This window comes from Sinohyriopsis cumingii, chromosome 17, assembly GCF_028554795.1.
Source record: "Sinohyriopsis cumingii isolate HCF-2022 chromosome 17, ASM2855479v2, whole genome shotgun sequence".
Classification (NCBI taxonomy): Eukaryota; Metazoa; Mollusca; class Bivalvia; order Unionida; family Unionidae; genus Sinohyriopsis; species Sinohyriopsis cumingii.
The window spans coordinates 95,546,935-95,570,355 of record NC_142977.1 but is presented as its reverse complement, the minus strand read 5'-3'; the positions used below and the strand labels follow the sequence as shown (position 1 = coordinate 95,570,355).

Genomic DNA, 23,421 nt, shown 5'->3' with positions numbered 1-23,421 from the left:
CATTTTGGGTTTCGCTCTTTTCTGTTACTTTTTTTAAGACCATAGAGTCGTAACAACATGTTGCCATTTTGTTGCTGTTGACTGGAGTAGAAGAATCAATACGTCTAAAGAAAATGAACTACAGTTGTCCACCGTGTTTATTTTTATTTCAGCAGTAACATATGTTAAATCTGCCGAATAACAAGTAAATTACCATTTAAAAAAAATACACAATGTATTACGTAAAAACACCACCCCCTAGTTTTAGCACATCAAGGATAACTCGAACTCGATGAAACAAGTATGTATCCCATTATTGTTTCTTATCGAAAAGGCCAAAATATAGGCTTCTAGATGCTGAAAAATAAAAAAATATCGTTAGTGAAATTGATCAAGTAAAGTTCCATATCTCGCTCATATTGTCATTCAATATGGCGGTAGTGTGGAAATTCGGAGTCGTCGTTATAGCATTAGCAAAACTGAAAAAGTAATCATAATTTTTCAAAAATGTCAATGAATTATTTTCTACTCGATAGCACGTTATGCTACAAAATATCATTAACGAATGAGGCTGGTCTTGGGAGCTCAAAATAACTTATTAGTTGCAAACATGTAGGTGCAACCATATAGTAGAACCCACAGAGATCTTAATGATGTTTAAGAGGGTTGCTCTATTACCCTTAGTCGTAGAAACCCAGCAATATTTTTTTCTTCTAAGCGAAATAAATCTGCAACTGCAATTGACAAAAAGTTTTCCATTCGGTTTAGTAAACCTTGGAAATCGATTGCCTTTTGTCCTGAGCGATGTATCTGGCAACTTTTTCCGAAGACTAATCTTTACGGATAGATTGTTCGATACGAACCGCGGATAAAGTTGGGGGACTTGGAGAGTTCTGTTCATAGCAATTCTCTGAGATCATCGATGAGATTTTTTTAACAAAGATCTCTGGAGCCATAGGGGACGTGACACGATAATTGTGACTGGAACATCGTGGCTCTATGTGGAACCCGAGGGATTATTCTGAAAGGTTGGAATATGTAGGCGTGCAGGCGATCCCACCTTAGACTAAAGGCATCCACCGCCAACGTACTATAATCGACTACTGAAGAGACAAAAACTGTGAAAATGTCTAATATTGGCCTTCATAACAGATGAAAATGTGATTCTGCTGCCGACTGGTTTAGAGGAAAGTAGAGACCGTTCCACGAGGATTGCTCACCCTTGTCTGCACAAGCTGTCCGTGAGAACATTACTCTTGCCCGGAATGTGGCGGACTCTGAATTTAATCTCCTCCAAAGCTGTCCAATGAAGGAGGTTCCAAACTTCCAGGCAGAGAGAAGAGCTTAAGTACGCATTTTGGGTCTGAGGTACATAATGGCTTTTCTTTTCTAGACCATAGGCCGTTTAAGGCTGCTCTCATTGGCACTAGGTGAGCTCCCAGTCTGAACCTTAGGCGCTGGTGCTAGGGAAGTAGTGAGCTTCTGGTAGGTGAATCGAAACTCCAGTTCTGCTTTTCCACCATCTCTGAAGGATTTATTGGGGCCTTCTAGCGGAAAGGGGGTCCTTGCGAGATTTTTAATTGCAAGAAGCAAGAACTGGAGGCGTTGTATGGGAGTCCTTCATAGGGAAACTAAGTCCGCTGCCACGTTCACAGTCTCCATAAGAAACAGACAAAGACGATCGGACAACAATGCTTTCTAGTCCAGTCTTGCCAAAACGACAAGTACATGTTAGATTCTCTCAGGAAGGGCAAGTACTGTTCCTTGACAGGTGAGAACAAATCCCCAGGTAAAACAAGTTCTGTGAAGATCGGATTTCCCCCGATTGGGGATTAGGCATAGTCGAATCACCATCTCCGAACACACAAATCACTCAGCCTGAGACGGATTTCGATTTTGATTGTCTGCCTGATTAAATCACTTAGGATGGAAGCGATGAGCTTTCCAGAATGAATACGTTTCTTCGCTGGTTTAACCAGTTCTGGTGGTGCTGAACTCTTAAATCTTGAGAGGTCACTGTACGTATTAGTCTGCCAAATAGTGTCCCTTATTATATGAAGCTCTGAAGAGAGCGCCTATGTCCTGGCCACGGCCTCGATCAGTTTCTGCAATGCAACTGGATACAAAGATTTTTAATGTCTCAAGAGTCTTGATGGTGAAACGGGTCCATGTCCCTACCAAACTCACCAGCGAATCCAAAGTGAAGGAATGCTTTAGAGGCCAAGTGGGCTAATGAATCCTGTAGCTATTGGCTGAGGCAGGGACAGAAGCGCAGAAGTGTGTACAGACTACTGTTATGTATATCTAATTTAATTTATATTTAATTTTATTGTTTGTTTGTCAGCTTTAATTTTTTGTTATTATATTATGTGCTATTTAAATATAATCCTTTTTATGTGATTTGGAATTTTTTCAGAAAATAGTTTAACCTTGACTGTTCATTTGCAAATATAAAACTGACCTAGTTCCCGACATTAATTCAAAATTAGCAACAGTCACTTGAACAAGTTCTTTTTTTAAATATATTTTTATTGTGGGAATCATAAGGGTGAGATCAAGGCCGATATTGGATACGTTACCCTCGACTTGTAAATAGTTTATTTTTTTTAAAAGTAAACAACTCTTTTTATTTTATTCTTGGAGTAAAATGATTGGTTTTTGTCAGGGCCACGTTGAGAGTACGTGATGTAAACATGATTACGTGACCCTCATCCGGGCATCTGTTTTGCGCAGTACTCGGGTTTTAAACCATTGTTTTCGAGAAATAATCTCAGTCTGGCTTAAAACACTTGATGTCAAGTGGTTTCCTTCTGTTGTGTGAGTTTGGAGTTATTTTAATGTTTATTCGAATTATTTTGATTCAAAAGGATGAATTCTTTTTTTCTTCTGGAAATACACGTGTGCTCATACAGAATTCTTGGAGAAAAACATTTCATTAAATTTTATTGGGAAATTCACACTGGATTATTTGTTGTGAAAAACAGAACTGCAGACATTCCAACACCACAATGGATACAATATATGTCATCGCCTTCCATCTTGGATTCTTTGTCGGGACTCAAACTTGAATTCATTAGAACATTTTATTATTAGGACTTCTAAAATTTATTCATGGATTATTCTTGGATTATTTTTGGATTGGATTCTTAAAACCACGAGTTCTTAATTTTTTTTCATTTTTACAGTATTTTTCCAGGGAAATAAATTATTTGTTAAATCTTTCAAAGCTTGTTGTTTTCACTTTCTTGTGTTACAGCTTATTTGAGCCTAAACAGGTAACACGAGAACCACAGACCACTCATTCTGCTGTCTGGCCCCTTCTTGACCTGCAGGTCCCAAAGGCATGAGACCAAATTTAAGTAGGCAATAAACCTCATTCATGGCCTTATCAAAATCCAAATTTATACCTCTTCCATCATCTGACCTGGTTGGTAAGGCAAAGAAGACAAACCAAACTGATGAGAACAAAACCAGTGCAACAGATATCCCAGGAACTCATGTGCATCTAAAACAATTGACAGTTCCCTGTCCTGTCTTTGTTCCCAAAGTAAGAGAGGACTATATTGTCTCACCTCCCTTCTTGAAGAAGGTGACTTCTTGACCAGAGGTTTGTCTTCTTGCTCTGCTCATGAAAGGCTTTGTCCCATGGACCTCTCCTCCTGCAGAAAGGGACTGGTGACTCCCTCTAGCACAAAAAGCCAGAAGACACCTACATTAATGAATTGATGAGCACCAAAGAAACACGCACATGATGCACCAAGTTCATGGAAAAGAAGATTTTCCAACTGTTACAAGACCAGGATCATGTTTTCTATTCTAAACTTCCAACTGAGGGTGAAATAATGTTCTTGGACTGGGAAACAGTGCTAGGGAAAGCTATAGCATATGCAATAATTGCATAAACTATATTGCTGTTATTAAACAGTATGCTCATATTACCTCTTTATTGGGTTTTCATATAATCATCATCAATGTAATATGCCTTAATGTATTCAAAGGAGAAGAGTCAATTACATGTCATGCCAGTGCCCAATAGAATTTCCATAAGAAGCACAAACTGGTTTAATATTCACAAGTCTTTTGAATGATGAGGGACTCAAAATTCAACAAGTATTTTGAATGATTAGGGATAGGGAAATACAAAAAGTCTTTTGAATGATGAGTGATAGGGAAATACAACAAGTCTTTTGAATGATGAGGGATATAAAAATTCAACAAGTTTTTTGAATGATGAGAGTTTCAAAATTCAACAAGTCTTTTGAATGATGAGGGATAGGGAAACTCAACAAGTCATTTGAATAATGAGCAATATGAAAATTCAACAAGTCTTTTGAACGATGACTGATATGAAAATTCAAGAAGTCTTTAGAATGATGAGGGATATGAAAATTCAACAATTCTTTTGAATGATGAGTGATAGGGAAATACAATTCTTTTGAATGATGAGTGATAGGGAAGTACAAGTCTTTTGAATGTTGAGGGATAGGGAAATTCAACAAGTCTTTTGAATGATGAATGATAGGGAAATACAAGTCTTTTGAATGTTGAGGGATATGAAAATTCAACAAGTCTTTTGAATGATGAGTGATAGGGAAATACAATTCTTTTGAATGATGAGTGATAGGGAAATACAAGTCTTTTGAATGTTGAGGGATAGGGAAATTCAACAAGTCTTTAAAATAATGAGGGATATGAAAATTCAACAATTCTTTTGAATGAAGAGTGATAGAGAAATACAAGTCTTTTGAATGATGAGGGATAGGGAAATTCAACAAGTCTTTTGAATGAGTGATATGAAAATTCAACAAGTCTTTAAAATAATGAGGGATATGAAAATTCAACAATTCTTTTGAATGATGAGTGATAGAGAAATACAAGTCTTTTGAATGATGAGGGATAGGGAAATTCAACAAGTCTTTTGAATGAGTGATATGAAAATTCAACAAGTCTTTAAAATAATGAGGGGTATGAAAATTCAACAATTCTTTTGAATGATGAATGATAGGGAAAAATTCAACAATTCTTTTGAATGATGAGTGATAGAGAAATACAAGTCTTTTGAATGATGAGGGATATGGAAATTCAACAAGTCTTTTGAATGAGTGATATGAAAATTCAACAAGTCTTTAAAATAATGAGGGGTATGAAAATTCAACAATTCTTTTGAATGATGAATGATAGGGAAAAATTCAACAATTCTTTTGAATGATGAGTGATAGAGAAATACAAGTCTTTTGAATGATGAGGGATAGGGAAATTCAACAAGTCTTTTGAATGAGTGATATGAAAATTCAACAAGTCTTTAAAATAATGAGGGGTATGAAAATTCAACAATTCTTTTGAATGATGAATGATAGGGAAAAATTCAACAATTCTTTTGAATGATGAGTGATAGAGAAATACAAGTCTTTTGAATGATGAGGGATATGGAAATTCAACAAGTCTTTTGAATGAGTGATATGAAAATTCAACAAGTCTTTAAAATAATGAGGGGTATGAAAATTCAACAATTCTTTTGAATGATGAATGATAGGGAAAAATTCAACAATTCTTTTGAATGATGAGTGATAGAGAAATACAAGTCTTTTGAATGATGAGGGATAGGGAAATTCAACAAGTCTTTTGAATGAGTGATACGAAAATTCAACAAGTCTTTAAAATAATGAGGGGTATGAAAATTCAACAATTCTTTTGAATGATGAATGATAGGGAAAAATTCAACAATTCTTTTGAATGATGAGTGATAGAGAAATACAAGTCTTTTGAATGATGAGGGATAGGGAAATTCAACAAGTCTTTTGAATGAGTGATATGAAAATTCAACAAGTCTTTAAAATAATGAGGGGTATGAAAATTCAACAATTCTTTTGAATGATGAATGATAGGGAAAAATTCAACAAGTCTTTTGAATGATGAGCAATACGGAAATACAAGTCTTTTGAATGATGAGGGATAGGGAAATTCAACAAGTCTTTTGAATGATGAGCGATATGAAAATTCAAGAAGTCTTTAGAACGATGAGGGATATGAAAATTCAACAATTCTTTTGAATGATGAGTGGCAGAGAAATACAAGTATTTTGAATGATGAGTGATACAAAAATTCAACAAGTCTTTTGAATGATGATTGTTAGGGAAATACAAGTCCTTTGAATGATGAGTGATATGAAAATTCAACAAGTCTTTTGAATAATAAGGGATATGAAAAGTCAAGAAGTCTTTTGAATGATGAGGGATATGAAAATTCAACAAGTCTTTAGAATGATAAGGAAATTCAACAAATCTCTTGAACTATCGTGAATACATAATGCATGTACTATAAAATGATGTTATCTATGACACAAAATATCAATATCAATTGGATAAATATAAGAATTTAGATGTCTTACATTTTTCTACCTTTAGTCAGTTATTCTGGGAAACTCTCAAACTAATATGTGTGGAAAAAATATTCATTTTCAACAAAGAAATCAACATGAAAATGAAACAGAGGGAAAATTTCACAACCTGTATGATGGTGGTCAGTTTGAAGATAAATTTTTTGAAATCACTTTAGAAACAAAAGAAAGAAATAAAATGCAATATACTTACAACAAAAGAAAGATGGAAGGCAGATGATGGAAATAGCTAAATAAAATTGTTTGACTTCGAGAAATGAGACTTTACAAAACAAATATTACCTAATTCTTAATAAGTTATAAATAACAGATTTTTGAACATCCTCCAAGGACAAAAGTCTCTCTAAAAATCTGCATTTATCTAAAACTCTTTTATTGATGATAATCACAGAAATAGTTTCTTTGACTCTCTAGTCAATTCATAAACAACTTATCACTTACAATACCAGAATGTCTGTCACCATTGAATATTACAAAATGGAAAATCACCTGGTTTAGAGGGTTTGACTACAGAATTCAGATCTTGGGCCTTTTATACCATAAGCTATGAATTATGCATATTCTTATGCATATTTAATTTGTATTATTTGTTGGCTTTCCTTAATGATTATATGTTATATACATTTGAATTTGTTCTTGACCTTGTCCCAAATCAAGTTCATTGTGTACCTGACCAGGGACATTTATTTTGTAAACAACAGAATACATAGCTAAATATTTTCTATGATTGTGGATTAAATATTCAGGTCATTATTAATGTAAACATGTTTATCTGAATTTGATTTAAAAGATACAGTCTTGATTCTGATCTCAGAACCTTTTAGAATGGAAATGCCATTAAGTGACAGTATTTTCAAAAAGGGTAATTGTGCCCATGGTAGAAGGGTATATAATTTTGTTTGTTTATCTAAAAAATATTAATTCTTGCCTCAACATATTGAAGCAGAATCAATCTTATTGTTGTGTTCAGTCTTTTGTTTGGGTGGAATTAATAATTCAAATTATTAATCCATGGAAATACGAAGTTCTCACCAATATTACTATTGACTGGAATATTAATTTGGAATTACCATATATCATGTTATTTTTCGTATGCAAAAAAATGATTATTAATTTCAGTGTATGAAAAATTATATGTAAAATAGATAATTATCATTTAGTGGTCCTGACTGTGTACGAAAAATAAAGAGATCGTACCTGAACAAGTTCAACGAAACACATGCTACTCGACAACCTAACGGTACAAACATACAAAGTAAACATATATTTCTGTCTAATTCTGCTCTCAAATCAAGAATCTAATTACAATAAAATAAAAGTACTCCAAGATTTTTGTTGCTAATAGCAAACAAGAGAGAGAGAGAGAGGGGGGGGGGGGAAAGAAGATTATGTCTCAGTGTGCAAGCTCGTCTGCATTTAGAGTATATGTAGCTGTCATGTTGTGTAATGTTGGCAAAATGATTAAGATGGTTTGAACATGTATTAGTTATGGGTATTATTTATTGGTAAATTGTATGCAATGATATGAGACCACATTGTCAAGAAATTAAGTGCAACTTGTAATTTTACATTAACAATAAACTCATTGTCAAATTGCAATAACTTGAAATTATGTTTTAGTTAATGAGCACAAGCACACGCGCATATGTGTGTCAGAGGAAGAGAGATGAAACAAAATATTTTGCCAGTGAACAAGACCGTATTTATTCAGGGTGGTTTTTATTTGTAGCTTTTGCAAAGAGAAAAATGACAGGTACCTGACAATTATGATAATCCTCATGTATTACGACCATACTATATTGCATTATCAATAAACACCATTTAATTAACAATTCATTCTTGTATTAATTACGATGTACATCGTCACAACAACCACATAGCTATGCAGTGTTATTTACATGGTAATTAAACATGCTTAGCCTTCGGGTTATTCCAGCTGAAACCAGATTGAGTGCAAGAATCGACAGAAGAGGTCAAATCAGCAAGGCTGCCAGTAGGGAAATGAGGCTCTCTTTAGGGAAATGAAAAACTGTCACTGTGCTATTGAAGCCATTGTTCACACAGCAGGTGTTATAAGGACAAGTGATCATATATGCATTACTTGTTATTTGAACTCGCCAATAAAGATAATAGTGGGGTATATTGTATAATAGATTTGCCAAAAAAATGTTAATTATATCCAGGTCAAAACAGAACAAGTACTTAAAAGATAGTATATGTATATATATGAATTGATTTGTTGTTGTTGTACTAATGGGGTTTAACGCCATTTTTCAGCACAAGATAGGCTATACATGGCAGCCAGTATTAATGGTGGTGGAAGAACCTGGGAAAACCCCAGAAAGAACCACCGACCAATGAGAAGCTACCGGCAAGCTTTCTCACATACCCACATTAGTTGAGCCCGAGACTCAAACCCACGCAGACAGAGGTGAGATGGCAGTGATCCGTAACAGTGAGCCCTTAAGACCACTCGGTCAATTGAGGACCCTGAACTGATTTAATGGAGTCCATGACTTTCATATTTAAGATAGAAAATGACTAGGTTTTTATATTTTACGTTTGTATAACTATAATGAAACAATAAGACTAGTTGACCAATGGTCTGTGGTCTTCACTTCAGCGGTGTACTGACATGTCACTTTTGTTGGATAAGAAAACATCAAAGGTCTTCCAAACTAATTTTAAAATGTACGTGGTGTTTTTGTTACAGTGACAGACTTGATAAGGACAACTAATTAACAATAATATTTAAAGGTATGGTCTGTGAAGTCCTTTGTCCATTTGTTAATAAATACCAGTAGATATTGTAATGACAATAAGACAGCTTATACACATGGGCGCCCGTAGTTTTTTTTTGCGGGGGGGGGGGCAATTAGTCATGGCCAGGAGAGTTAGTATACTAAGCAGTCTGTAACTAAAGCTAATATTTACTAAGTGTTTTGAACAGAATCTTGTAACATATTTTCAGCTTCATTTGCATGATTAAACTTGTCCAGGGGTGGGGGGGGGTCACGTGACCTTCTTGACTTATGCTGCGGGCACCCATGCTTATGCATCAATCATTGTATTTGAGACATATCAAAAGACTTAGCACATCATCACAATCCAGGCCACTGGCACATAAGCATATTCCAGACGAAAGGTACATCAATATATTCAGTATTGGAACTTATTTGGAATACCACTGGAATTCAGTCTGAACTTCATACATCTGGACTAGTGATAGAACTGTTAGGTCTGTTTAGATTTAATTCACAATATTGTAAGTTCTTTTTTTTTTAATTTTCACTTTGTATTCTAGCAAAATAAATTATTTGTTGCACTTTACAAAAACTGGCTGGTTTTCACCTTTTTCTGTTACTTAGTTTAAGACCATAGAGTTATAACAATATAAAAATTATTTTTTTCTTTAACACAAAATAATCTGGTCATTACCTGTTTTCCAACAAAGGATAATAAAAAAAAACAGTATGAAAATACCAATATCTTTTGAATGTGGATCTACAAATTGTAGCTTCAGCTTTCATGTATAGAATTTAAAAACTATTACCAATAATAATTACTGAAACTCAAATAAGGTAGACATACCTGAGATTGTACATGTTTCATTTGATAAAAAATACTGGAAAGGAAAATATTCAAGCAATGTTACTCCTACCTGACCTTGAAAAAGCTTTCAATTCTAACGAATGATCTTTTTTTCTTCTTTTGGATTTGTCCATCTATTCTTGAATAGTTCTATTACAACATATCCACTTGATTGCTAAATACTGTTCACAACTTTTCCTCATGGAGTGGAGTGTCATACACCTCTGGCCATACTTATTGCAGCTGTAGAATTGTTAACTTGTTGACAAAAAAAAATAACCCACATCCAAATGAAATTTATTCTAATAACTCTGAATAATTCAGTATACATATGATTCTACCTTATCCTACTTCATGATCACACATCTCTTTACACGAGTCAATACACAGATAATTCTACCTTTATCCTTCAAAAGTAAGTACACCGACGATTCTACCCTTATTTATTGATGATTACACATCTCTTTACACAACCCAGTACACAGATGATTCTACCCTTATCCTATTGATGATTACACATCTCTTTACACAACTCAGTACACAGATGATTCTACAATTATCATACTTAATAATGACACAACTCTGTACACAAATCAGCACACAGATGATTCTACCCTTATTCTACAAGATAATGACACAACTCTGTACACAAGTCAATACACAGATGATTCTACCCTTATTCTACAAGATAATGACACAACTCTGTACACAAGTCAATACACAGATGATTCTACCCTTATTCTACAAGATAATGACACAACTCTGTACACAAATCAGTACATAGATGATCCTTTCCTTATTCTACAAGATAATGACACATCTCTTTACACAAGTCAGTACACAGATGATTCTACCCTTATTCTACAAAATAATGACACATCTCTATACACAAGTCAGGACATTGACAATTCTACCCGTATCCTACATGATAATGATGCAAAAAATGTTCTGGACTAAAATCAAACTTTGAAAAATCACATAACATGGATTGGCTCAAAAAGGGCTGTGGCAAAGAGTTAGCAACACCAAAGTGTATTATCTGGAATCTTGAGGCCTTTTTAAACTTCTTGGAATTTCATTCAGTCTTGAAGCAAGATAAGTTATACAGGCACAGTACAAGCAATAAGGAAACTTAGAATTTTCCAGTCTTTCTGTAGCATTTAAAATCAAGAGTGATAGAATTTGCAGCTTTGCTCATACTTGTTCACTATATTAAAGTCTTGCCTGATTCTTGCCTGATCCTCCAAAAGATCCGACTTCAATCTCCTCGTTAATGAAGAGTGATAAAGAAAAGAAATTCATTTCTTTGAAATTGAATATTAAGATGGTAGATGCAAAATGTCCCATATCTTTTTCTGTCAAGGCACAAAGCACTTGGCAGATCTGAGTTTACGTTGTTTATTATACTGATTACTACTAACAAACAGCATACTGGTTAACCCAGATCTGCTGGCGCATTATGAGTCGGCGGTGAGGGTCTTTGCAGTGTGAAGTAAGAGTTGTCTTATAAGTGAATATATTGGGTATCAAGAAATTTCAAGAGGGACAGAACATGGCCTTAATTCAATATAGTCCGTTGGTCAAATACTTCTGATCAGTTTTTAAAAATAAGTTGTTTTTAGGGTTTTCTTAATCTGTAGTAACATTGCTAAATTTTGAAAAACCACAAAAATGTGTCATTTTCCATTCTAGATTTGCTGCTGCTTTAGTGTTAGTATTATCCTTCCATGATTAACTCATTTCCTCTGAAAACTATTTATATTTATTTCATCTGAAAACTAAACTACAGAATTTCGCCCAATAACAGTATTTTATTCCCCTCTACTGTTTTTAAAAATTAATTATTATTTGATAACAAGTCGACTTACTAAGTCAGAAATACTTAAGACCTAATTAACAAGCATTTCCAGTAATGCTGGATGGTGATGTTGTCAGGTCCCCAAATAAGTCCTGGTGGATGATTAAAAAAATCAACTGATTTTGCTAGTATTGTTTCCCCTTAATTTGAGCCAATGTTTCACATATTTTGTTCTAAAATTATCATGTGCTGGCACACTGCAACACAAAAAAATGGTGTGAAGAACAGATGTAATATCAATGCAAAAAAGTCCTGGTGATAAGCTTTCATGCCTCACTTTTGTTTGTTTTGTGGCTAAATGTATCTTAAATAATTGGGAAATCATTATCACCATACTAGCTAAGTCAGCAATACTACTGACTGTTCAACAAAGAAACAATGTGTAAACTAGACCTAGTCACCTCTGAATTAAGCTTATTTGGCAACACCTTAGATTTTCCAACATAGAAACAGTCCATAAACTAGGCCAAGTGACCTCTGAATTTTACCTTGTTATGGTGTTTATCTGGCAGTGTAATGGATACCAAATCAATGAGTAGCTGCCATAATAGTATTTGAGAACTACCATATAAACAATGTCTGATTGCTTAGAGTATGTGCTAGTCCAGTTCATCAGAGTATGTGCCAGTCCAGTACATCAGATTATGTGCCAGTCCAGTACATCAGAGTATGTGCCAGTCCAGTTCATCAGAGTATGTGCCAGTCCAGTACATCAGAGTATTATGTGCCAGTTCAGTACATCTGAGTATGTGCCAGTCCAGTTCATCTGAGTATGTGCCAGTCCAGTAAATTGGAGTATGTGCCAGTCCAGTTCATTAGAGTATGTGTCAGTCCAGTTCATCAGAGTATGTGCCAATCCTGTTTATCACATTATGTACTGTTTATCAGAATATGCATCAATCCTGTTTACTGGAGTATGTGTCAGTCCAGTTCATCAAAGCATGTGCCAGTCAAAACCTTTGATTTACTAGATATGTCCAGCACATCCAGCAAGTCTAACATATACACATAATTTGAAAGAACTTTGAAGCCCTTCATGCCAGGATGCTTTCTGTCAAATTTGGTTAAATTATATTTAGCAGATTTTAAGAAGCATTTTCAAAGGTTTTCACTTTTTTAGTAACAACTTCCATATCTGATGACACAGTGGCATTATTTGTATAAAACTGAAAGGCGTTCATGCCTGGATGTCTCCATCAAATTTTGAGCAGTATTTGAGAATTTGTTCCAAGGTTTTTCTACTTGTAGCAACATTGACCATATTTGAAGGTGGACTGGTATCACTGCAAAAACATGAAAGTCCTTCATGCCAATATTAATTTGGTCACATTTGGTCAAATTTTTCTGACAGGTTTGTGACAGGTTTAAAGGTCTTAAATATTTAGTAAAGTTGACCATATCTGAAGGCAGATTGGCACCATATGAAAAAACCTGGCAGAACTTCCCACCCAAATGCTTCTTGCTAAGTTTGATGCAGGAGATCATGGGTTTGAACCTTGGCTGAGTTATACCAAAGACTTGTGAAAATGGTACTGGCAACTGCCTCGCTTGTTGCTCAGCATTAAGAGATTAATTTCAGGACTGGTCAGCCTGGTGTCAGGATAATGTGTCTGGGTGGGACATGATGATACATGTCTGTAGCATAATGCCCCAGTGCTAGACATCACTAAAACCTGCCACACTGCAGACATTGTAGTGATATGACTAAAATTATTAAAGCTACATTGAATATTTTGAAAAAACACAAACACACAGTGTTACGAAATGCCCGATATGGCTCATTTAGTCTTCCATACTTTTCATTTAAATCAGGTTGTCTTGTTTCATGCGCCGTAATATTTCTGTAAATGTAATTTTTCGTCGTATTGCGTGATGCTTTTATTGCTCGCGCAGCACGTGCAAAATAATGTATTATTGCACACTACTATATATATATCGGGCAGAGATATTGAAGGGCACAGCCAATATAGAGGGAAGCTCTTAAACATATTCAGCTGTCGGGCAGGTGCCATTGTAATTTTGTTAAAGCCAAACAGTTGGGTGAGTCGAATGTTTTTTTAGTCAACTCTTTTTATTATTTACAATATTTATTCAGTTTCGTAAAAGCACGTTCATTGTTGTATTATGTGGTCACATCGTTTATCGTATTTGCAATTCAGTTTATTAAGATATAACCTAGGCAATGCGGTAGCGAGTTAATTTCATCTAGTCACTATCACGACTAATTTCAAAAACATATTATGTATGTATTAATGTCATAGCATTACGTATATTTATTTTTATTGCATAGCATTCCTATGTCATACTTCGTACCTATCGTATATTCTTAAAGTAGTTGCAACAAAGCCCATTCCAATTAAACTAGACTATTGGAAAGGTGCGTTTATTTTCCATATTCAGCTCGCCGGTTATGAGCAGCCGGAGGGGCATGTGGATACCATGACGTCTGGTGTACCATTACTAGTATAACCCACCGATTCAGTGCCAACATACAGGTACAAGTGCGGAGGGGAAAGTGACCGTGCCAGAGAGAAGGCCGTGTCAACCTGTATTTTCCAATCAAGTAGTGTTTTGACTACAAGTAAAGCACAATAACAAGTAGTGTTTTGACTACAAGTAAAGTACAATAACAAGTAGTGTATTGACTACAAGTAAAGCACAATAACAAGTAGTGTTTTGACTACAAGTAAAGCACAATAACAAGTAGTGTATTGACTACAAGTAAAGTACAATAACAAGTAGTGTATTGACTACAAGTAAAGAACAATAACAAGTAGTGGTTTGACTACAAGTAAAGAACAATAACAAGTAGTGGTTTGACTACATGTGAATTATGACAGTAGTGTCTGACTACATAAATGTTTGCAACCAGTAGTTGATTATATGGGTTTGCAACAAGCATTTGTTTATATGAAAGTTTGCTAGAGATATTTGTATACATGAAGTTTATATGGAGTTGCTAGAACTTTTTGACTACATGAATGTGACATAGTAGTCAAAGTATGTTTCATATGTGTTTTATATTCATTTTATGTGTTTCTGTGTTATTTTCAGATCATTAGTACCAGTGTTTAATATATTGTCATTTGTCATCCACGAACGTGTTTATTGTTTCTTTAAAACCCTGCTCGGTCTCAAAGGGTCAGCTCGATTAGGTTACACACAGAAGAAAAACTGAAAATAGACATACTTGACAGATGCATGATGTATTCAGGGCCACACTGTAAGCTCATTTTGAATCAATACATTCATGACACACACAGAATCAATAAATTCATGACACACACACACAGAATCAATACATCATGACACACACAGAATCAATACATTCATGACAAACACAGAATCAACACATTCATGACATACACAGAATCAATACATTCATGACACACACAGAATCAATACATTCTAATACTGCAACATAAAATAAATATTTCTTATAAACTCAGGCGGGATCTTTTCAATCATTTCCTTAATGCAGTTTAGAGTTTGTCTGTTTCATCTGATGTCTCAAGATCACTTGGACCATCATCCTGTTTCTTTTGCTGTTGTAACCACATTTCTGCATAGGCACCTCCCTTTTCCAACAACTCTTCATGTCTGTGAATGTAAAAATATAAATGGATGCATGAAAAATTCATAACAGCAGTGCAGATCCTTAAAGGGATAATTTTACAAAATCTGCATTCACACACATTTTATTTTTATTCTGTTTTCATTCCATCTGCATTATGTTTCCATTCCATAAGCATTATGTTTCCATTCCATTTGCATTATGTTTCCATTCCATATGCATTATGGAAAATTATGTTTCCATTCCATATGCATTATGTTTCCATTCCATTTGCATCATGTTTCCATTCTATAAGCATTATGTTTCCATTCCATATGCATTATGTTTCCATTCCATTTGCATTATGTTTCCATTCCATATGCATTATGTTTCCATTCCATTTGCATTCCATTCATGTTTGCAGACCATCTATCATCCTGTCATATTTTGATTATAGTTGCAGAAATGCATTCTGACTTTGCATTGCTCATTTTTATCTGTTATTTTCTTTCATTTGTGCTCCTTTGGAATAAAATTAAATGCATTTACCAAAGTCATGTTTTCATGTTTTCCAGTTTGGAGAGCAATTAAGAGAGAACTATAGCTTGTGTGTCTTGTCTTACAAAATGTGTGCTTCAATGAAATTAGAAAATGTATATAAAGCAAAAGACAGCATTGAATTTAAAAGAAATTAAATGTAACTGCAACTGCAATAAGTGTAAAATTAAAGTTGCATATTTCTCTGTATATATTTTATTTGTCAGAGATTGTACAGATACAACCACCAGTCTTAATGTCATCAGATAATGGTGTTTTTCATTATATCGGACTCAGCAAGAACAACGTCACAGTACGTAAAAGATAAAAAAATGCGTGTTGAATTCAAGTGATTATTTTCTTTGTAAATACAAAAGTGCTCTGGTACAATCCTTGGATAAAGATATTCACTGGAATTTATACTGAATTCAAACCTTACTGTGATTCAACAAAAGATTTTTGACACATCAACACTCTATAAGCTATACCAGACATGTCATCACCTTCAGTTTTTGGATTTCTTTGGGACTTGTACTGAGTTTTATTCAGGACTTTAAATTATTAGGACTTGTGTCTGTAATTCTTGGATTATTTTGGGATTTAATTTGCAATACCATATGTTCTTTTTTTCTCATTTTCACCTGTATTTTAGGGAAATAAATTGTTAAATTTTACAAAGTTTGTTGTCTTTTCTGTTACTTATTTTAAGAGCATAGACTCTTAACACTGCAATGTAAATGAGCTAAGCACAGACCATGTCAGTATGTTCCCATAATATGAGATACACAGTGTAAATGAGATAAAAAAAGACCATGTCAATGTTCCCACAATAAGAGCTACTGCGATATAAATGAGATAAAAACAAACCATGTATATATGTTTCCATAATAAGAGTTAGTGTAATGTAAATGAGCTAAACACAGACCATGTCAATATGTTTCCATAATAAAAGTTACTGTAATGTAAATGAGCTAAACACAGACCATGTCAATATGTTTCCATAATAAGAGTTACTGTAATGTAAATGAGCTAAACACAGACCATGTCAATATGTTCCCATAATAAGAGTTACTGTAATGTAAATGAGCTAAACACAGACCATGTCAATATGTTCCCATAATAAGAGTTACTGTAATGTAAATGAGCTAAACATGGACCATGTCAATATGTTCCCATAATAAGAGTTACTGTAATGTAAATGAGACAAAAACAAACCATGTCTATATGTTTCCATAATAAAAGTTACTGTAATGTAAATGAGCTAAATACAGACCATGTCAATATGTTTCCATAATAAGAGTTACTGTAATGTAAATGAGGTAAACACAGACCATGTCAATATGTTCCCATAATAAGAATTACTGTAATATATATGAGATAAAATCATACCATGTCAATATGTTCACATAATAAGAGCTACTGTAATGTAAATGAGATAGAATCAGACTCATACTTTCCACTTTCTATAATTTCCCCTTCATGCAGTACCATGATCTGGTCAGCATGTATAATGGTGGACAGCCTGTGAGCCACAATAATAGTAGTTCTGTTCTCACAAACTCGGGCCAGAGAGCTCTGAATATTCCGCTCTGTCTTTGTGTCCAGTGCTGATGTGGCCTGTGGGGGAAAAAAATGTCTCATTATATTTTCCAAATAAATTTCACTATCATTTCTTTCTCAGTGGAATAATACTGTGCATTTACAGGAATAATTTACAGGTACTGACTAATAAATAAATACACTGTTTTCTAGTAAACAGTTTTATCTTGTTTATCAATCACCTTACAATTAAGTACTTGTATATCCATTTCAATAACTGTGACATATTTCAAGCAATGAATTAATTAAACTTTATTTGAAAGCAAAATAAGATCTTTCTTTTCTTCACTGAAAAGTCCATCAGTGACTTAGCTTGATGGTGTTTACTTTCTGTACACAAACTACTTAAACAGCAAGTTCATGTAATCCATGTTATACCAACTGGTAATGAAAATGACATCGATTAAATCAATTTGATACTTATATATTCATATTTCAATGCCTTTAAGGATAAGATAATACAAGATAAATTTAGAATCAGTTATTGCAAATTTTTAACCAGGTATAGTTACAGTAGTCTACTTCTGATGTATCTACAACATGAGGAATGGAGACCAATGTGCTTGGGTAAATATAACCCCACATTTCCACATCCCACCCCTAACCCATGATTGAGATCAGTTTATAATTTTAAAAAACAGTGCATTACTCTCATGAAGCACAAAAATCTGAAAACATTTGCAACTTCAAATAACATGTCCCAGAGTTCATAATGATTCATGAAAATCTGTAAGAAAAGTTACATTCGCAAGATTCTAACACTCCATTAAGCACCAGAACAAAAAAAATTAATACAGCAATGTGATTTGTCGACATGCACATCTTCAAATGATGACCATAACATGTACAAAGTTTCATGGCAATCCACTGAAAACTGTGAAGCTAAAGTTGTGTTCTCAAGTTTTTGTCATACACAATATAAGGCTCCAATTCAAGAAACTTTAAATAAAATTTCAGGAGACCATATCTCTAATAAAAATAGGAGGAAAGTAATTTGTTATGACCTACCAATTTTTTCAGTGCAACCCATTAAAATCTGTGTGACTAGTTATACAATCTTGATTGAGCCATACACTGCTACCAGACACACTGGAGTGTAACCATAAGAAGATTTGTCAATATGCACGTCTTCAGGTGCTGACCATACTATTTACCAAGTTTCATGGCACTTCATGAAAAACCACAGGACTAGTTGTGCTGATGTGTTCTGGATGGAAGGATGAATGCACACAAGGTTTAGTATATACCCCCACCACTATAGTGGTGAGGATATAGTGAACATCAGACCAGGACTAACACAATTAGAAGTGGTCTTTTTCTCAAAAGAACACTTTTTAATAAATGATGATAATAAATCATTTTTAAGGTAACTGAATTGTACATTGCATGTTACACCCTATTCTCATTGACTTTTACTCTTTGCTGGCACTGGCAATGCATAATATGATATAAAAAAAGATTTATTAGAATGTAATATATGTAATATAATGCTAATGGTTTTCACTAAGCAAAAAAATAATAATCCCAAGTATAGGAATAAATAACAGGAAAAAAACCCATGTCTGTTTAAAACTTTTTTTCATGTTTAAAGTTTTAAGGATTACACTTTTTTATACCATTTTACCATAATTTAAGAACAGTAGCAATACTGCTGCCACACTCTTCTAAAGTGCATCTTTAATTTTTTCCTCCAAGGCTTAACCCTGTGACCTGGTAATTATTTGCATTTGATTTTACATTTCATTGCCAAAATCAGCAAAGAAGTTGTAAATAATTACAGAATCTCTTTTCCACTGCTTACACACAGTATGGGTATAAGGGATAGGGTGTCTTTCATTCAACCCAGATGACAGAGCAAAAGTACATCATCTATTGTACCTCATCCAATAACACTATAGCAGGTGCTTTCAGTAAAGTTCTGGCTATGGCAACCCTTTGTTTTTCCCCACCACTCAACTTCAGACCTCTTTCTCCAACAACTGTATCATATTCTGGAGAAGAAAAAAATGTGCATAATTTGAATAAAAAAATGTGTATTCAGTATAATTCAAGCTACTGATTTTATTACATAGAGTAATTATGGGCAGCATTGAGATTTGAATTCAGGCACTTTTTGAGACTTTTGAGACTCTGCTTGCTTGAAAAGCCGGGGAAAACGTCCCATAAGAAGGGCATTCATGTGGGGATTCTTTTTTCCTCAGTGCCAAAAGATTTAGGACACAAATCTAGGGGAAGGAGATGGTAAATTTTCTTCAGCACCTTATCAAAAGTTCAAAATTTCTCCTCAATCAACACCTGGCCCAACAGGTGGGAAGGAGCTGGGGACAGCACTGTAAGGGGAGGGATAATTTCGATCTGTTCTGCTGAGAACTTGCTTGAGTCCACCATGATGGAAATAATGTCATCTGACAGCCTGGGCTCACTCCAAAAGTGAGACAGGACTGTCCCTCATAGTATCTCTCTTTGGCAAGAGAGATGTTAATATGGGGTTATCTTCATCTTGAAGCTGCTCATTTGGAGGTGATGGGACTAACCCTAATAGTGGACAATCTAGATTATCTACATTGTGAACGATGGCCCCACCCCACCCCTTCTTTTTGTTGGTATAAGCTGAAGGGAATGGAGCAGGTTTATAGCCTGTCACATATGACCTACCATAAAACTAAAGGAGAGACATCCATGGTGTCATGAGTAAGGGGAATGAATACTCATTTCCCATGAAGTGGGAAACTCACATCCTGTAGGAATTAAAATGAAACACAGGGAGGGAGGGATGTTGATCCAATCCAGGTCCAAAGAAGGGTGAGTACAACTTGACCATCTACCATCACCCCATTGGGATAAAACAGCGATGAAGAAACCGAGGTTATTGAACCAATCCCTGTCCACAGACCTTTAACAAAATCCCAGTGACTGATGACTATCTGGTGGATGAATGGTAACCAGTGATTGGCACCTAGTGGCCAGTCATCTGGCAAGGAATGTTCCAATAATGAGGATCTGATGGAAGTGGTGATTCACTAATATCACACATCAGATTTATCAGAATGAGATTACTGCTCTTCGCTCTCAGGAAGTGGTGATTCACTAATATCACACATCAGATTTATCAGAATGAGATTACTGCTCTTCCCTCTCAGGAAGTGGTGATTCACTAATATCACACATCAGATTTATCAGAATGAGATTACTGCTCTTCCCTCTCAGGAAGTGGTGATTCACTAATATCACACATCAGATTTATCAGAATGAGATTACTGCTCTTCCCTCTCAGGAAGTGGTGATTCACTAATATCACACATCAGATTTATCAGAATGAGATTACTGCTCTTCCCTCTCAGGAAGTGGTGATTCACTAATATCACACATCAGATTTATCAGAATGAGATTACTGCTCTTCCCTCTCAGGAAGTGGTGATTCACTAATATCACACATCAGATTTATCAGAATGAGATTACTGCTCTTCCCTCTCAGGAAGTGGTGATTCACTAATATCACACATCAGATTTATCAGAATGAGATTACTGCTCTTCCCTCTCAGGAAGTGGTGATTCACTAAAAACATCATTCATCAGAACACTGAACTTGAGAGTGCACTGCTCATCCCTAAGTGGGAGGCATGAATCACTGTCAGGTGTTTTGCTTCCCTTTGTTGGGGCCAAGGATCAACCCCATGTCAGCACTGATGGCATCATAAAAGACACCATAATGAGTATCAGGAATCCTTGGGTCATCTCCAAACCTCAGAGGTTGCAGACCATTTTTTCCTCACAGGGGCATTAGTCTTCCCCTGCAAGAGATCCAGTCTCCTTCTGGGAATTGAGGGAGGTTGTCCTGTTTTCTTCATTCCAAAGTTTGCATTTTGTTATCCCTGTTTCCCTCAAACTACATTCAACATTTCATTTGCAGTCATTCTGCATTTCTTTTGTGTTCTTTCTCCATTTCATTTGTGTTGATTCTACATTTCGTTTGTGTTGATTCTCCATTTCATATCTATTGATTCTACATTTCATTTGTGTTGATTCTACATTTCATTTGCATTCCATTTTAAGAAAATTGCCCAATCAGGCTCTGTAAAAGCAGCATAGCTAATTTATCCAAAATCCAACAAATCTTCATAAAATTACACAGTGGAAACCAAAGCAAGGAGGACAAGGCAATCTGGGGAGATAACGTCTGTAAATTAAATTGTAAAGCTGGATGCCAAATTTTGGTTTAAATGCAACAATTCTTATGAAATTACAAGCAGCTGGCAACTAGGGAACATAACTTCACTAAATAATGACACAAAAGTTTGGAAACTGAATTCTTGTGAGGTTGCATCAATATAATGCCAGTGTGAAAACCAAGTTTGGTTAAAACCCAATAATTCCCACTAAAATTATCTCATGGATGTACACAATGAAACACAGATAAACAGATGCAATTATTTTCAGGCTGCACCAAGCAAATTTCATTAAGTTACAGTGTTTTTCAAAACCAATTATTTTTACTTAGGCATTACATGATTATGGACTACATGCAAGATTTACTTACATCTAAATCAGAAAATCATGACAATGCAAAAACAATCCATCTTTGAAACTGAAGATTGTACAAAGGAATCCTCTAACATTTTTGGAAAAATATGTTAACATGCTATAATGAAGCTTTTTCTTAGTACAAATTACAATCAAGACATACATTAGATTGACTTTAGAAAGTCATCACAGCAAATATGTAATGGGGCCAATTGTTTGGAACTTTTTTATTAGACTCATAACAAATAAATGTGCCTGTTAAGCTTGTCGTCATATAAAGAAAATCCCAAACTGGATAGTAAATAGCCAGATAGTGGAGGTATTTACTTAGCAGCAATGGTGCAGAGTGCTACACCAACTTCATCAAAAGGAACACAAATGACCAAAGGATAAAACCTTAGGAAGAGAACATTTTTGAGCCAAGTTAAAACTGTTATTGACAAAAGTCATTAAGCTGAGGCCTAGACACAACTATAGGGATTTTTGGGTAAAAGAGCTATTTCCTATAAAATACTTTATTTCTATTCAAATTTTCACATATTAATATGCCGACAACGAACACAATGACTATCATCTTTAAGCTAAATTAAAAGTTAAAAATAAGTAACATCATAAAGTCAAATATGAACATTTTCAATAGAATGCCAACATTGGGAATTCATATAACCAATTCTTTCCTGTTATCTGGCAAGCATAAAAATATGGAATTACTTACTTGATGGAAAGTTTAAAATTCTGTCATGTATATCTGCAGCTTTGGCAGCGTCCTCTAGTTCTGAATCCATGGCTGTAACTCGCCCATAACGGATATTGTATCGTATATCAGTATTAAATAGCACAGTATCCTGGGGAACAACCCCAATACAATGGCGTAAGGACTCCTGCTTCACCTAGGAAAAAAGATGGCAAAGAAAACAGATGTGAAATGTGAAAAAATGAAATACTGTTCCGACAGGAAGTCATATTTCATGTATGCAAAACTTCCAGAGAAAGAAAAGCAACAGACCTTAGTAGGCTTAATAACAACCATCAGGCTTAATAACAATCACCAGGCTTAATAACAACCACCAGGCTTAATAACTATTGTAATGTCTGTAATTATCATCCTTTTTGAAACCTTATATTTTTCCCACTGGCTCGACATTTCTTTTGGGAAAACTAACTTGGAAAAAAAAACTTTTTAAATAAAGAAAATTAACAAAAGGGATGTAACTATGATCCAAGTTAAATACAGGTCATGAATGATGCTATTTATGAGTTTATGCTTCAAGTTAAATCCATCCGGACCACACATCAAATTTTCATCCTTTTTGAAAAGACCAGACAAAAGAGTATGTGTGGTTCTGGTTACCTGACTAGCCCTATTTTGTTCCCACTGTCTCTAAA

At 34.7% G+C, this 23,421-nt stretch overlaps 1 protein-coding gene across 2 annotated transcripts in view; it reads right to left on the bottom strand.

The window, feature by feature from the left end:
- Window positions 1–10,252: 10,252 nt before the first annotated feature.
- LOC149779474 (ATP-binding cassette sub-family B member 6-like) overlaps window positions 10,253–23,421 on the bottom strand; it is a 90,154-nt gene continuing 76,985 nt past the window's right edge. For both annotated transcript variants that reach the window (XM_089940162.1, XM_089940163.1), the window contains exons 16-19: window positions 22,751–22,925; window positions 19,393–19,505; window positions 17,369–17,532; window positions 10,253–15,425 (exon numbers count right to left, since the gene is read on the bottom strand). In XM_089940162.1, the coding sequence (XP_089796288.1) occupies window positions 15,308–15,425; window positions 17,369–17,532; window positions 19,393–19,505; window positions 22,751–22,925 (570 nt within the window). In that variant the 3' untranslated portion in view covers window positions 10,253–15,307. The remainder of the gene's footprint in view (window positions 15,426–17,368; window positions 17,533–19,392; window positions 19,506–22,750; window positions 22,926–23,421) is intronic.